Source organism: Pithys albifrons, chromosome 9 (assembly GCF_047495875.1).
Source record: "Pithys albifrons albifrons isolate INPA30051 chromosome 9, PitAlb_v1, whole genome shotgun sequence".
NCBI lineage: Eukaryota > Metazoa > Chordata > Aves > Passeriformes > Thamnophilidae > Pithys > Pithys albifrons.
This window is the reverse complement of record NC_092466.1, coordinates 2783214-2799499: the sequence shown is the minus strand read 5'-3', so window position 1 is coordinate 2799499 and position 16286 is coordinate 2783214. Positions and strand designations below refer to the sequence as shown.

The 16286-nt window shown below is 49.1% G+C and overlaps 1 protein-coding gene across 2 annotated transcripts in view; it reads left to right on the top strand.

The window, feature by feature from the left end:
- DOCK1 (dedicator of cytokinesis 1) overlaps positions 1 to 16286 on the top strand; it is a 359613-nt gene that overhangs the window by 278434 nt on the left and 64893 nt on the right. For both annotated transcript variants that reach the window (XM_071564200.1, XM_071564199.1), the window contains exons 37-38: positions 1120 to 1210; positions 4174 to 4293. In XM_071564200.1, coding sequence (XP_071420301.1) covers positions 1120 to 1210; positions 4174 to 4293 — 211 coding nt within the window. The remainder of the gene's footprint in view (positions 1 to 1119; positions 1211 to 4173; positions 4294 to 16286) is intronic.

Here is a 16286-nt window from a genome sequence, read left to right as displayed (position 1 = left end):
AAGTGGTGAGGTGCAAAGAAATAAATGTTGAGGAGCAAAGAAATAAGTGGTGAGGTGCAAAGAAATAAGTGGTGAGGAGCAAAGAAATAAGTGGTGAGGAGCAAAGAAATAAGTGGTGAGGTGCAAAAAACTTGGGGTAAAACCCACTATTAAATATCATACCTGATACTTCTTTTCATCTTAAAGCTCTCAGGAACCTTTCAAAATCTATTTTCCCACGAAGCAAACATGGAAATGTGTCTCTGTGTTTTGTGTAAACCTCAGGGTTCCTCGTCCTCCACTTGTGCTTTGGCTTAGAATTGGCTGCACCTTCATGCTAAAATGCTGCAGGTTGTGATTGTGATGCCACCTTGGGCATCTAAGTGTTGGTAGTTCATTCATTCTCAGATGCTCATTCCCTTTTGGGAAGAATTTCCACCTGTGTCCTCCCCTCCTGTTGTTTGAATGGTTTTAATTGGTGTTTAGTGGGTTGGAAAAAGGGAAGGAAGTGACAGGGTTGGTAATTGTGGGCAAATGGGACATTCTGGGTTGTAGCTCTGCCCTATTCAGCATCTCTGTGTTGTCTCTCAGTGTTAAATCCACCCCAAATTCTCTCCTGTTTCTCTTAATGAATATCAAGCTTGAGAGTATTTCCACTGGCTTTTTCACAATAAAATTTTAATAGTTTTGGAGTTAGTTTTTTTTAAATTGTCACCAGAAAACTCAGCAAATAAAAAGAGTTCCCTGCCAGAGGTGGGAGGATATTGAAGTTAAAGAATTTGAGAGCTTTTATTTGTCTCCAAAGCTGAACTGTAAGAGTGCCCTGCCCTGCACAAAATCCTTCTTGGGCTCACAAGTCATTCATATGGTGGGGTTTAGTCAAAGGTTGGGCTTGATGATCTTGCAGGTCTTTTCCAACCTTATGTTGCCCTGATTTTCTAATTCTATGAATATGCATTGAAAAGAACCCGAGGGAGATGCAAATGGTCCTAAAGGTTTTCTACACACAGAAATAGGAACTTTAAATAATCCCACAAATATTTAGTTGAGCTTGAACCGCTGTAATCTTCAAAATAATTTACTAAGTAGCATCTTAAAACCCAGCCTTTTTTTAAGCACTGTTGTTTGCCTTCCTTGCAGGTATTTGTACAAACTGTGTGACCTGCACAAGGAGTGTGACAACTACACAGAGGCTGCCTACACGTTGCTGCTCCACGCCAAGCTCCTCAAGGTGGGCCCCAAAACACCCCCAGGGCTGGCACATCTGCCAGCACTAACCCAGAGTGGTGTTTGCCACTCACAACATCTGCACTTGGAGCTGGTGAACACCCTGAGCTGCAGCTCAGGGCAGGGATTGAGTGACAGAACCACAAGAACCACAACAACCCCCTGCAGCGCTCCAGGCTGGGCACAGAGTGGCTGGAGAGCAGCCAGGCAGAGGGACCTGGGGGGACTGAGGGACAGGAAGCTCAACAGGAGCCACCAGTGTGCCCAGGTGGCCAAGAAGGCCAATGGGATCCTGGCCTGGATCCAAACTAGCGTGGCCAGCAGGCCCAGGGCAGTGACCCTTCCCCTGGACTCTGCCTTGGGGAGGCCACACCTTGAGTGTTGTGTTCAGTTCTGGGCCCCTCAGTTGAGGCAAGAGATTGAGGGGCTGGAGCGGGGCCAGAGAAGAGCAACGAGGCTGGAGAAGGGACTGGAGCACAAGTGCTGTGGGGAGAGGCTGAGGGAGCTGGGGGTGTTCAGCCTGGAGAAGAGGAGGCTCAGAGGTGACCTCAGCACTGTCTGGAACTGCCTGAAGGGAAGTTGTGGCCAGGTGGGGGTTGGTCTCTTCTCCCAGGCACTCAGCAATAGGACAAGGGGGCACGATGGGCTCAAGCTCTGCCAGGGGAAATTGAAGTTGGAGAGCAGAAAAAACTTCTTTGCAGAGAGAGTGCTCAGGGATTGGAATGGGCTGCCCAGAGAGGGGGTGGATTCCCCATCCCTGGAGGTTTTTCAGCTGAGCTTGGCCGTGGCGCTGAGTGCCATGATCTGGTAAAGGGACTGGAGTTGGCCCAAGGGTTGGACTTGATGATCTCAGAGGTCTTTTCCAACCCAATCCATTCTGTCATTCTATGATCTTAATTCACCCCTTTGAAGTCACAAATACCCCTTTTTGATTCCTCAAAATGCAAATGGATAGAACATGGCAAATGCAGGGAGAGGATTTCTCACAGGCTTTCATCACTGAGGGAATGTTTGTTCATCAGCATAATTATATTATAGGCTGGAATTACTTTATATAAAAATGTTCAAGTCTCTCTCTCTCCAAATCCTTGTTCCCACCAGTACTGGCAGTGGGGGGAGGTTCAGTGGAGCTGGAGGAGCAGCAAATATTGTGCTGTGTGTAACTAAGCAGGGGAGTTCTCCTGTCAAGCCTCGAGGACAGGATTTTCAATGACACTCCTCACTGGCAGATATTCCATCACTCTGATTTTAATGGGATCACACTGAGGTCGAGCCTGAGAGCGTGTGACAATTTCACCTTTAAATTTGTGGCAAGGCTGTGCCCGTGCAGAGAGAGATGCCATCCTGTTCTCCAAATTACTGCCAGCTGATGAAGCACACTCAAGAAAAAGAGACTTTTGCTGTGTTTTTAACCCATTTTGCCAAAATTGAGGTGTTCCAACCTAACAGAAGATCGTTGCTCTTTGCATGCTGATAAGAACCAGCCTTTGCTCTGCAGGCTCCACGAGGTCTGTGTTGCTCAGAAACACAGTTGTGCATCACAGAGGGGTCAAAGGTGTCTGCTTGGCCCAAACACAAACATTTTGGCCAAATTAAGGAGTAATTGGGTGAAATTTAATAAGATACAGGAGGTAAAACTGGACGGTGTGACAGTAATTGTGGAAATCAGTCTGTGAGTTTTAGGGCAGATACTGGGATGGGATCCTGCCCTGGGAGGGTGGGCAGGCCCTGGCACAGGTGCCCAGAGAAGCTGTGGCTGCCCCAGCCCTGGGAGTGTGACTTGGTTGTTCTTTCTCACCATGTGTTTGTATTTCACTCTTTACTCCTTCTTATTTGAAATGAGGGGAGTTTATTCCAATATCTGGTATTTCTGGAGAAATCAGACTGATGTTTTTTGGTGCCAACCACTGACATTTCAATCAGCTTCATCAGAAAATTATTGAGTGCTTTGTTCAGGTGAATTATTGTATTTAAATCTCCCAACCAGCCTCTGTGCACTCCACTCCTTCAGGTTTACTGTAACTATTTCAAGCAGAGGAATAAACATGGAATTTATTCCCACTTGCTGCAGAGGAGCAAATCCCACAGGATGGGATGAGGAGGGATTGGACAGCCCTGAATTCCTGCCCTTGGCCAGGACATTTTCAGCCAATGCAGGGTCTCAGGTTGGCTGGTGGTGATAAAGAACTGAGGCTGGAGATAAATAACTGAAAGCTGGAGAGAGACTTTTGACAGGGACATGTAGGGACAGGACACAGGGAATGGCTTCAAATGATGGATGGCAGGGTTGGATGGGATACTGGGAAGGAATTGCTGGCTGGGAGGGTGGGCAGGCCCTGGCACAGGTGCCCAGAGAAGCTGTGGCTGCCCCATCCCTGGGAGTGTCCCAGGCCAGGTTGGACAGGGCTTGGAGCAGCCTGGGCTGGTGGGAGGTGTCCCTGCCCATGGCAGGGGGTGGGATGAGATGAACTTGAATATTCCTCCCAACCCAAACCATTCCATGACTAGGACTGAAATCTTGGCTTGACCCATTAGGATGGATCAGGCATTTGGTGGAAGAGCAAGAGCTCCTCATTGCAGGTTGGATAAAATCACCTGTGCCTTTCCAAACATCCTCTGGGAGTTGGAGCCACCTCGTTTCCTTTTGTGTTGATGTGTCTTGGCTTCCAGGCTGTCCCCAGCAGGTTGTCCCCATCAGCAGGCCAAGGTCAACCTCATCAACCTCCCCCAGGAGAGGAAATCACCTCCAGAAGGTTCCTCCCAGCTGATGGGTGTAATTAACCTCCAATTACAGCCTTCAAATAAATGCTCCTTGTGCCCAAGGAATCAGAGTGCCCAAACCCCCTTCGTTAGTTCATTAGCTGTGCTAAAATGTCCTTAAATGAAAAATATCTATTTTATTTAGCCTTTGTTTCACTGCCATAGTTTTTATTTTGTTTTCTCTTCCCTTTTTTTGGTCTGATTCAGTGGTCAGAAGAAGCCTGTGCAGCTCATCTCACCCAGAGGGATGGATACCAAGCTGCTACTCAAGGACAGCTGAAAGATCAACTCTATCAAGAAATTATCCATTACTTTGACAAGGGCAAGGTAAAGAGGGAAGAAAAACAGTGCAAATATCTTTCATTGCTTTTCTCTCTAACTTATCAAATGAATAGTAAGCACAGTTTGCATCCAGTGACCTTCAGGCAGCACTTAGAGGTGCTAAAAAAATTACTAAAGGAGAAGTTACTAAAAAAGTCCAAAGAAATCCATGGTAGAGTTGGAAGTTCTTTGTTAAGGGGAAATATTTGTGCCATGGAGTGAGTAAAAAAGGGAGGGCTTGTAATGTGGGGAACTTCTGGGCCCCTCAGTTGAGGAAAGAGGTTGAGGGGCTGGAGCGGGGCCAGAGAAGAGCAACGAGGCTGGAGAAGGGACTGGATGTGGCTCTGAGTGTCCTCTTAAACACCTCCAGGGACAGAGAATCCAACATGTCTTGATCCAACCCTACTGTGATCACCAGCCCAGGGCACTCTGTGCACTCTGTGCCCTGGGCTGGTGATCACAGTGGGGTTGGATCAAGGGTTGGACTTGATGATCTCAGAGGTCTCTTCCAACCCAAGTGAGAAGAGCAACGAGGCTGGAGAAGGGACTGGAGCACAAGTGCTGTGGGGAGAGGCTGAGGGAGCTGGGGGTGTTCAGCCTGGAGAAGAGGAGGCTCAGAGGTGACCTCAGCACTGTCTGGAACTGCCTGAAGGGAAGTTCTGGCCAGATGGGGGTTGGTCTCTTCTCCCAGGCACTCAGCAATAGGACAAGGGGGCACGATGGGCTCAAGCTCTGCCAGGGGAAGTTTAGGTTGGAGATCAGGAAGAAATTCTTTGCAGAGAGAGTGCTCAGGCATTGGAATGGGCTGCCCAGAGAGGGGGTGGATTCCCCATCCCTGGAGGTTTTTCAACTGAGCTTGGCCGTGGCACTGAGTGCCATGATCTGGTAAAGGGACTGGAGTTGGACCAAGGGTTGGACTTGATGATCTCGGAGGTCTTTTCCCACCCAATCCATTCTGTGATTCTCTGGCAGTTCCAGCAGTCAGTGCAGTCCTTCAGCTCCCCTTGTGTACACAAATAATTCCCTCAGGGAATGGGATGTCTGTGGTTCAATATCATAAATATTCCGAGGTGAGACTGTTTCATTCATGCCAAAGGAATTTGCATTTGGCATTGCCTGGTGGGAAGGGGTGAGATGTGGGGCTGGAGGGGAAGGGCTTGGATATTTCCTGCTCAAAATGTGGAATTGGGAATCTCTCTATGAGGACATTTCAGAAGCACAAACTTGGGTTTTAAAAGTAAATTGTTTCATAAATACAGTGCAAACAGAAGTGGCATTCTCTGGTAGAAATACAATATGACCCACCCAGCTTGTGTTTTCCAAGGAAGTTTTTAGCAGGATCAAATCAGTATTTCCTTAAAATCATTGAGTCATTTGGACAGGAACCATAATTTCTGTCCTTTTGATAGAAACTTCACTTAAAAAATCAGATTTTATGACTTACCTTAAAGCAACATTTCCAAGTTGTTAATAAGTGATGAGCTAAAAATTGTAATTCTCGACTGGGGGAAGAAATGTAAAAATAATAATTGTAGGCTGTGATAAAAATGGTAATTCTGGGGTGCTGTGGGGCTGGTGGGGTGTCCTGGTGCTTGGACAGCCCTGGTTTCTGCTGCCCAAAAAGCTTTACTAACCCTTTAGCAGTGGACAAGGGGAATCTTGGTAGAATTAAGGGTCATAACTGATTGAAAAGTGTGTTTTAATATCACACTCCTGTGTGGAAAGGAAAAGGCAGAAGCCTCATGTTTTTATTTAGTTGTTTTATGTCTTTGTGGCTTCCCATTAGTCCTTTCTGGGGCTGCATCCAGGAGGTGGGAATGGCTCCCCTGAGCCCCAGAGACCTGTCAGAACAAGGGAGCATCCTGAATTCTGTCCCATTTTGCTCCTGGAAAGGAGAGAAGGCCCTGCCAGCTGTCAGAAGGAATAGCCCTGGAATTGCTGTGTTTGCCCTTCTCCTCATGGTTGGATTAAGCACCTGAATCTTCCTAATTCTCTTTATTTTTGGTGAACTATCATGTGATTATTGCCCTGGGGCTTGGAACAACCTGGGCTGGTGGAATGAGGTGGAATGAGGTGTCTTTGAGGTCCTTTCCAACCCAAACCATTCTGGAATTCTGTGCCTATTCCTGCTCTTTGCATAACTCAAATCTCCTGCATGACTTTTGTGTGTGTGTGTGAGGAGATGATTCGTTTCCAAAGTGCTTTTTCCTGGTTACAGAAAGTTCTTCTCTCATTTTCTGGTCACTCGAATTTGGGATATTTTTTCATATTATTCAATAAAAAAAGGAAATAAAAAAAATCAGTAGACACTGAGAATATTCATCTTAGATGAAATTTTAAATGTCAGGGAGCTCCAGGTGGAGGTTTCCAGTGTGGAATGAAGGTAATCCTCTCATTTGGGATGTTCTGACATAAAGTTCAATCAGCTCCTCCCATTTGCACTTTGCAAATGTGCTCCAGCAGCTTCAACCATGAGCAGCAACACCCCTGAAATCGTATTTTCTGTGCCTTTCTGGAGGCCTTTGCAGATGCACAAAGCAATTTGGGGGAGTTTTGTGCCATAATCACCCAACTGTGTCCCTGCCTGGCCCTTCCCTCCAGGCTGAGCCCACCAGTTGGATTTCTCTTCCTGTGAAGTCAACAAGAGATGTCCAAATAAAGGTCACCTCAGCCTGGAGAGCTCTAGAGCTTCGTCCAGGCTTTTGGAAAAGCTCAGGAGTTTGGTTGGGAGTTGTGGGACTGTGTCTCCTCCACCCCAACCTCCTGGTGGGAAGCTGAGGATGGGGGAGAGGAGGGGAGGGAGATGATGGTGGGGGGGAGAGGAGAGGAGAGGAGGGGAGAGATGATGGGGGGGGAGAGGAGAGGAGGGGAGGGGAGGGGAGGGGAGGGAGATGATGGTGGGGGGAGAGGAGAGGAGGGGAGGGGAGAGATGATGGTGGGGGGGAGAGGAGAGGAGGGGAGGGGAGAGATGATGGGGGGGGAGAGGAGAGGAGGGGAGGGGAGAGATGATGGGGGGGGAGAGGAGGGGAGGGGAGGGGAGGGAGATGATGGTGGGGGGAGAGGAGGGGAGGGGAGGGGAGAGATGGTGGTGGGGGGAGAGGAGGGGAGGGGAGGGATGGTGGTGGGGGGAGAGGAGGGGAGGGGAGGGATGGTGGTGGGGGGAGAGGAGGGGAGGGGAGGGAGATGGTGGTGGGGGGAGAGGAGGGGAGGGGAGGGAGATGGTGGTGGGGGGAGAGGAGGGGAGGGGAGGGAGATGGTGGTGGGGGGAGGGGAGAGGAGGGGAGGGGAGGGAGATGGTGGTGGGGGGAGAGGAGGGGAGGGGAGGGAGATGGTGGTGGGGGGAGAGGAGAGGAGGGGAGGGGAGGGAGATGGTGGTGGGAGGAGAGGAGGGGAGGGGAGGGAGATGGTGGTGGGAGGAGAGGAGGGGAGGGGAGGGAGATGGTGGTGGGGGGAGAGGAGGGGAGGGGAGGGAGATGGTGGTGGGGGGAGAGGAGAGGAGGGGAGGGGAGGGAGATGATGGTGGGGGGAGAGGAGAGGAGGGGAGGGGAGGGAGATGATGGTGGGGGGAGAGGAGAGGAGGGGAGGGGAGGGAGATGATGGTGGGGGGAGAGGAGAGGAGGGGAGGGGAGGGAGATGATGGTGGGGGGAGAGGAGAGGAGGGGAGGGGAGGGAGATGATGGTGGGGGGAGAGGAGAGGAGGGGAGGGGAGGGAGATGATGGTGGGGGGAGAGGAGAGGAGGGGAGGGGAGGGAGATGATGGTGGGGGGAGAGGAGAGGAGGGGAGGGGAGGGAGATGATGGTGGGGGGAGAGGAGAGGAGGGGAGGGGAGGGAGATGATGGTGGGGGGAGAGGAGAGGAGGGGAGGGGAGGGAGATGATGGTGGGGGGAGAGGAGAGGAGGGGAGGGGAGGGAGATGATGGTGGGGGGAGAGGAGAGGAGGGGAGGGGAGGGAGATGATGGTGGGGGGAGAGGAGAGGAGGGGAGGGGAGGGAGATGATGGTGGGGGGAGAGGAGAGGAGGGGAGAGAAGGTGGGGGGGTGAGAAACATTATCTAGAAGAAATAGAGGAGAGGGATTTCCTAAAAGGGAACCCTTGGGTTTAAAATATTGGATTTCTCTTTTTTTTTTTTTAAAGGATTGTGTAGTTCAGCCTCTCAAAAATCACAATCCCTTCCTCTTGGCAGAGAAATTTCCCATGGGGGAACACACACAGCACTTGTCAAGTGAAGACAATCCATGAGGCTTATTCTCTAAATATTGGGCTTTGTGGTGAGGGGAGTTCAGAGGAAGGTGTAATCCTCCCTGCACAGACTGGACCAGAGTCAACCTCTCTGTTCTGGACCACAAATGCTTGAGAAATTGGTCATTTACTGATCTGGACTGTGGGCTTGCACTGAAAGCAGGAGGGGGTGGCTGAGAACAAAATATCAACCCTCACCACGTGCATCCCTGTCCATTGTAGTTGAAGATCCATTTAAGATTCTTCATTTTTATTTCCATTTTTAATCTGTTCTTCCTACCAAGCTTGCTTTGTAACCTGTATTTGCCTTCTGGTCCTCAAACCAACCTTCTGTGGGGCTGAAATAACACCTTTCACCTTTAGTGGATGAACATACTCAGATAGAACTTATTCTCTTCTTCTGCTTGATGGATTTGATTGCTCATTAGTAATGCTTTCCATTCCTTTTCTAAGCTGCTTGTTTCCAAAATGGAAGTTGTTTCCTTGCCCTGGGCATGGTTTTCTCTCCTGGATCATTCTTGGCTGCATTGTGCTCTCCAGTCTCATCCCATCCCTCCTGCCTTTTGCCCTTCAAAGCCTCCTCCTCAGGCTCATCCCAGCAGGCACAGCCACCCTTTGAACTGCTCTGGAGTGGTTGCTCTCCCTGGGTTTGCCTCAAGCTTTGTGATTTCCAGCAAAGCCCTTAATCCAGGCACTTGACTGACAGTGGGTGGGTTGGGATGTCTCAGGGCAAGAAGGAAAAATAACAGCAGCAGGAAAGGGATTAGGGAAGGGCTGGAATTTTGGAGCAGTTTTAGTGAATGCTGAGGAACTCCTGAAGTCAAGGAATGCTCAGTGGCAAAGACAAGGAGTTGTTTTAAACAGGTTTCTGTGGTTGGGATGTCTCAGGGCAAGAAGGAAAAATAACAGCAGCAGGAAAGGGATTAGGGAAGGGCTGGAATTTTGGAGCAGTTTTAGTGAATGCTGAGGAACTCCTGAAGTCAAGGAATGCTCAGTGGCAGTGGCAAAGACAAGGAGTTGTTTTAAACAGGTATCTGTGGTCTCTGGAACCAGAAAGGAAGGAGCAGCATTGTTATTCCTGCATGGAAAACTGTGGGATCAGTGATGTGGCTCAGGTTTGCTGGTGGATGCTGCAGTCTATAAATCAGGATGTGTTTTCCTCTGCTCCTTCATAAATTCCAAGTGTTGGTCCCGAGGAGAAAGAAGGAAATAAATGCACACTGCTCATTTCTTTCTGCTCCTCCTTCCTCCTCCCCTCCAAAAAAAACCAGAAGCCACAAATTTGAAATCACACAGGAAAGGCTTTTTAGCTTAAAATGCCTTTTTTTTTCCCTGGCTCATGGGATGGCATCAAATGGCTTTATTTTTTCCATCAAGTAAGAGAGTGGTGGAGTTCACCTGTGTGCCAAAAATCAGCCTGTGGCTGCTGGCCAGGCCTTGCCCCAGTCAGTGGGAGCCCATCCTGGGGAAGGAAGGACAGGCTGTCTCTGGAGAGCAGGGACTGTCTGAGCCTGTTCCAAAGGCACACAGTCCTCTCCTCAAAGGCTTTCCAGCCTTGCATGCAGGACTAACAGCAGAGAAATACTTTGTTTCAGCATTTGGTTTCAAATCTTCAGCTTGCCTGGTGGTTAATTAACACTCTCAGAGTTTAATCAGCTTGGAATGTCCCTCACACATTGGAATATTCCCGATATTATTCTTATCCCAGACTATTTCATTGCTCAGAAATACCCTGAGATCCTCCTTGGCTTCTGTTAACCTCACAAACTAAATTGGATGCTGGAGTTCTTCCTGGGCAACAAGCAATGCAGCTTGAAAAATAAATTAAATCACCAGCTTCCCACCCCAAAAAAAAAAAAAATCTTCTACATCTTCAGAGTCTCTCCCCTAACAATTTGCAGCTCGTGCCTACACAGCTCAAGAGACTCCACACGTTTTTCCTGTGCCTTCAGGAACAGAAGCCTTTCCCTTGCTCTCTCAGCAGCCTCCCTGCCTGGTGCCCTCTCCAGATAAATCCGTGCTACGTTCATGAGTTGTACATCCTACAAACCCCGTGGAGCAGCTCCACATCCAACTCATTTCTCCCCCAGACCTGCCCTGTCCTGGGCAAACCTGGGCAAAGCTTCCAAAAGGCAGGAGATGTGCAAGGCAGCAGATTGGGAGTTAGTGACCTTCAAGAATACAGATTACATTTTTTTTTCAGGCTCCTGTGGCACAGCCCTGCTGTCCTCACCTGAATAAATTGGCTCTGGAGGGAACAGCTGAATTTTCAGAGGGTTGTGCAGGGGGGTTGGGACACACAGGACCTGTAGGATGTTGGAAAAATCACCAGCTTGGGTTTGGGTTTGGGTGGTGTTGGCCAAGCTGCACCAACAGCCAAGGGAAAAGGCAGATAATTCAGGAAACAGCTTCAGGATGGACCAGGGGAGCCTTAGGTTGGATATTAGGGATAATTTCTCCATGCAAAGGGCTGTCCAGCCCTGGCTGGAAAGGAGTCCCCATCCCTGGAGGGATTTAAAAGCCCTGGGATGTGGCACTTGGGGACATGGGGCAGTGTGGCCTTGGCAGTGCTGGGGGATGGTTGGACCCTTTGGTCTGAGAGGGCTTTTCCAACCTTAGTGATTCCATGGTTCTGTGCAGCTCTGGACTGATGGACCTCTGGAGTGATTCCATGGGTTTATGTGGATTCATGGACCTCTGGAGTGATTCCATGAGTCTGTGCAGAACTCATGGACCTCTGGAGTGATTCCATGGATCTGTGCAGCTCTGGACTGATGGACCTCTGGAGTGATTCCATGGTTCTATGTGGACTCATGGACCTCTGGAGTGATTCCATGGGTTTATGTGGATTCATGGACCTCTGGAGTGATTCCATGGTCCTATGTGGACTCATGGACCTCTGGAGTGATTCCATGGGTCTGTGCAAAACTCATGGACCTCTGGAGTGATTCCATGGGTCTGTGCAGAACTCATGGACCTCTGGAGTGATTCCATGGTTCTGTGTGGATTCAGGACCTCTGGAGTGATTCCATGGTTCTGTGCAGAACTCATGGACCTCTGGAGTGATTCCATGGTTCTGTGCAGGACTCATGGACCTCTGGAGTGATTCCATGGATCTGTGCAGGACTCATGGACCTCTGGAGTGATTCCATGGTCCTATGTGGATTCAGGACCTCTGGAGTGATTCCATGGTTCTGTGTGGATTCAGGACCTCTGGAGTGATTCCATGGTTCTGTGTGGACTCATGGACCTCTGGAGTGATTCCATGGTTCTGTGCAGGACTCATGGACCTCTGGAGTGATTCCATGGTTCTGTGTGGACTCGTGGACCTCTGGAGTGATTCCATGGTTCTGTGTGGACTCGTGGACCTCTGGAGTGATTCCATGGTTCTGTGTGGACTCGTGGACCTCTGGAGTGATTCCATGGTTCTGTGTGGACTCATGGACCTCTGGAGTGATTCCATGGTTCTGTGTGGACTCATGGACCTCTGGAGTGATTCCATGGTTCTGTGTGGACTCGTGGACCTCTGGAGTGATTCCATGGTTCTGTGTGGACTCATGCACCTCTGGAGTGATTCCATGGTTCTGTGCAGGACTGATGGACCTCTGGAGTTCAGGGCACTTGTCATTGTAGAAATTGAGTTTTATAATCCAGCTGCTTGAACCTTCAAGGGTTGGGTCTGACAATTGGGTTTCCAAACAGATGTTGGACCAGAGTGGGGTTTTTAAGAGGCAGCAACAAAAAGTTGGTGCTTTTCTCAAAGACAATTCCTTGGAGAGGAGGCAGAAACTGAGAGAAATAATTCCCATGGTGGGGCACTTTTATCATTAATTTTCAGTGTGAAAAAACCAGACTAGTTTTATTCATAATTTTATATCTATCTATTTCTCTGAATATATTTTATGACAAAAAAAGACCAGTTTTTACCTATGCCTCAAAGGTTCCATTAAAAATAACATGACAAAATATGAGCAGTGTAACTTGCAATCAAACTTTAAGGCATTTTTAGAGCAATGACAGTAATTTAGGCCAGAAACAAATGGTCATAATATCTGTTTGTTTCCTGCACATCTCCCCTTACAGGCAGGGGTCGGTTCCTGGGAAGAATGATTGAGTGATTCCTGCAGGGAATGGTGTAGATTAACTAAATCCAGCCCACATTTAGTCTGAAGGATTCATTTTTTAGGCTCTGGAGAACTCACAAAACTCCCTGTTAATGTTCAGCCCCATCTGAAGGTGAGTTCCCAGCTGTGCTTTGGGAACACCTTGTGGTGTGTCCAGGATGGAGTGGGAGAACCCACAGAGTTTGTTCACAGTGTCAGTGCAAATCTCAAGGGATTTTAGACTTCCATTTCTTCCCAGGCTCCTTCAGCTCCAGCCCTGCCTGCCTGGGATCATCTAGAAATATTTTCCTAACAGAAAAGAGAGTAGAAGTGGTTTGGTTTTGGAGAGGGGGCTGGTTAAACCTGGAACACACAAGCCAAGGGAAATGATGGGAACCCCGTTGTCTTTGAAATGAAAGTGTTGCAGAGTTAAGGATGCCTGAATTCCAAACAGAATGGCAGTCAAAATAGGGAATAGTGAAGTGATTTTTGAAAGGTTTCACTTGCTGACTTACCAAAGAGCTGAATATTAGTTGAGTTTCTGTCATTTGGTGGAGTGTTGCTCGTCAGAGTCAGAATTGACTCAACTCTCTATGTGAAAATGTGCTCCTTTCTCTGCCACTGCCACTTTGCTATTAAATCCATGCTAATTTTTGTTTAGAAATAAAAATATGCTCTGTATCATCATGCCAGATTAGATCCATAATGTGGATAAAAACATGCAGCTCCTTCCATTTGCGTTGCGGAGCTCGCAGCCTGCCTGGTAATTTCCTGCAGACGTGGGCCCTCATTACCCTGATTGTAATTAGTCCTTCGGATGCGTTTTTCACCTTCAAGGCACTTCACAAGCATGAGGGAGCTCGTGCTCATTCCAGGCCTCTTCCCTGCAGAAATAACATTCTGAACCTTGTTGTAGAGACAGGAAAAATCCAGAGGAGGGGTGGAACGTCACTGAAGGTTGATGTGCTGGCAGGTTCTCTCCTCGTGAGTGTCCATTGCTGTTGGGCCTTCAATTAGGTCACCACTCAGCCTCTGGTTGCCCAAACTTGTGCCCATTTCTTTCCTGGGGGACTCAAAGGCTCCTGTTTCCTTTCTCAGTGTAATTCCCAGACCATGATTTGTCTCTGAGCACAAATCTCTGTCCTTTCTCCCTGTGATGTCCCATAACTGTTTTATCTTGTGCAGCTCCTCATCTCCTGCAGCATCAGCAGCTCCTCATCTCCTGCAGCATCAGCAGCTCCAGGCTGCTGCTTTCCAGCCCTTCCCTCTCACTTGGACAGGACAATCCCTTAGTTCACCCTTTCCTTTGTGGGATGGGTGCCCTCCACTTGTAAATTGGCTCCTTGTTTCCAGGGAGGAGCAGGGATAGAGTCACAGAATCAGTTGGGTTGGAAGAGACCTCTGAGATCATCAAGTCCAACCCTTGATCCAACCCCACTGTGGTCACCAGATCATGGCACTAAAGAGACCAGAGACCTGTGTGACCAGAGCCACATCCTGCTCTTGTGGCATTGGCTTGTCACACCTGAAGACCTGCTGAGGTTTCAGCCTGACTCAGCTCCAAAGTGCCAGTTCTTAGGGAAGAAAAGGGAGATTCAAGGTGCCAGTCAGAAGTTTGTGCCACTCCATCAGGTGGCAGTGCCCTGCCTGACTCCTCAGCCAGTGCTGGCAACAGTCTCATCACTGCCAGCCATGTGAACCCTTCATCTTTTATTTGTCAAATCAGCATCTAAAACCAGGAATTTTCCTCAAAGTCTTTTTTCCAAGTTTTCCTGATTCACTGAGAAATGCAATTTCCACCTGCAGATAAAAGACAAATACAGTTCACAGAATCCCAGACCATTCTGGGTTGGGAGGGACCCACCAGGATCATTCAGTCCAACTCTTCAGTCAATGGCCCACACAGGGGATTGAACCCATGACCTTGGTGTTGTTACAACCAAGTTTTAACCAGCTGAGCTGATCTCAGGGTTCAGTTTAACTGACAGTGATTTTAGGCTTCAGAGGGTGGGATTTAATTTGTGTGTTGTGGGGGGCTCTTGGTTTTTGGGGTGTAAAATATTGACACAGTGCTTTGAATTGGATGGGACTGGGGGGTCTGTGTGGGGTGGAAGGAGGAATCAGGTTTGTGCCTGAAGGTTTCACACCATTCCTCTTCTCTCTCCCCTTTTACCACCTTGGGAAGTTGTGGTGGTTCATCTCCAACTCCTCATTCCCAAAGGTGGATGTTTCTGGGGTGTGATGGGAATTTGAGTGTTCAGCCTTTTCCCTCAGCCCTCCCTCATCCAACTCCTCTTTGCTGCTGCTCCATCCTGGTGTTTCACCAGGGCAAGGACCAAGTGGGGCTGGTGCTGAGAGGAGAATTAGGTGGTGTGGACAGAGGATTTAAATTTAAGATGAAGGCTAATGCAATCTAAATGGATTTATAACTCATTCTGAATCTCATTTTTTTTAATAAAGTGAGGTCAGCAATGCCAACCAAATTTCAGCAGCAGAGGCAGATCATCAAGTATGATCTTAGATAGCCTGGTGTGCTAATTTAAGCATATTTTTGGATTTGAGTGGTTCTTTCTCTTTACAGTAGGGGAAAAAAAAATGAAAAATGCACATTTCAAACCGTTCTTGCTGCTCCTCATTAAGATTGTTGCCTTCTGAAGAGCTGAAGGATATTGTTAAATTTCTTTGGGTCAGTTGAGATGGCTGCTGAATTTCATGGTTGAAGAACGAGAGGAAGGAGAACCAATGGAAATGTAATGAGTATTTGTTCAAAGCAATATCTGCAAATTGCCTGTCCTGTCTAATATAGATTATAGATATTAGAGGGAGAGGGGGGTGATCATGAAGCATAATCAATCAGCAGCATTTATCCAGAGTCCTGAGGGTTTCTTTGTGGCCAGGCTGTGTACACATTGCTGGGTGTCTGCTTGGGCTGGCAGGAATTGTTTTATTCCTGAAGCAGGTTGATGATTTGGCTTGATTTGCATCAGGTGCATTTGCATCCCCTGCCAGGGAAGGTCGTGCAGATCTCCTTGAGGGCCATCACATGCCACGTGCAGGACAACCAGGGGGCAGGTGCAGAGAGGTTGGGGTTGGGAAAGGCAGGTCCTCCTGACCAACCTGGTGTCCCTCTGTGATCAGGGGCCCCTGGGGGGTGGCTGAGGGAAGGGCTGAGGGAGCTGGACCAGGGGATCAGTGCACTCTCCATCTGTTCCCAGGTGACACCAGGATGGGTGGGAGTGTTGAGGGTCCCTGGAGGGCAGGAAGGCCCTGCAGGGGCACCTGGCCAGGGTAGATCCCTGGGCTGAGTGTGATGGCAGGAGGCTCAGTAAGGCCAAGAGCCGGGTCCTGCCCTTGGGTACCACAGCCCCACACAGCACTCTGGGCTGGGGCACCAGGGCTGGAAAGATGCCCAGGGGAAAAGGTGCTGGTGACAGTGGTGGGCACAAGCCCAGGTGTGCCCAGGTGGGCAGGAGGTCAAAAGCACCTGGGCTGTGCCAGCCATGGTGTGTCACAGCCCCAGAACAGGGACTGTCCCTGTGCTGGCACAGCTGAGGTCACATCTCCAATCCTGGGGACAGTCCTGGGACAGGAGAGACGGGGAGGGAACAGAGAGGAGGGAATAGGGCTGGGAAGGGGCTGGAGAGAAGGGAATGGGGC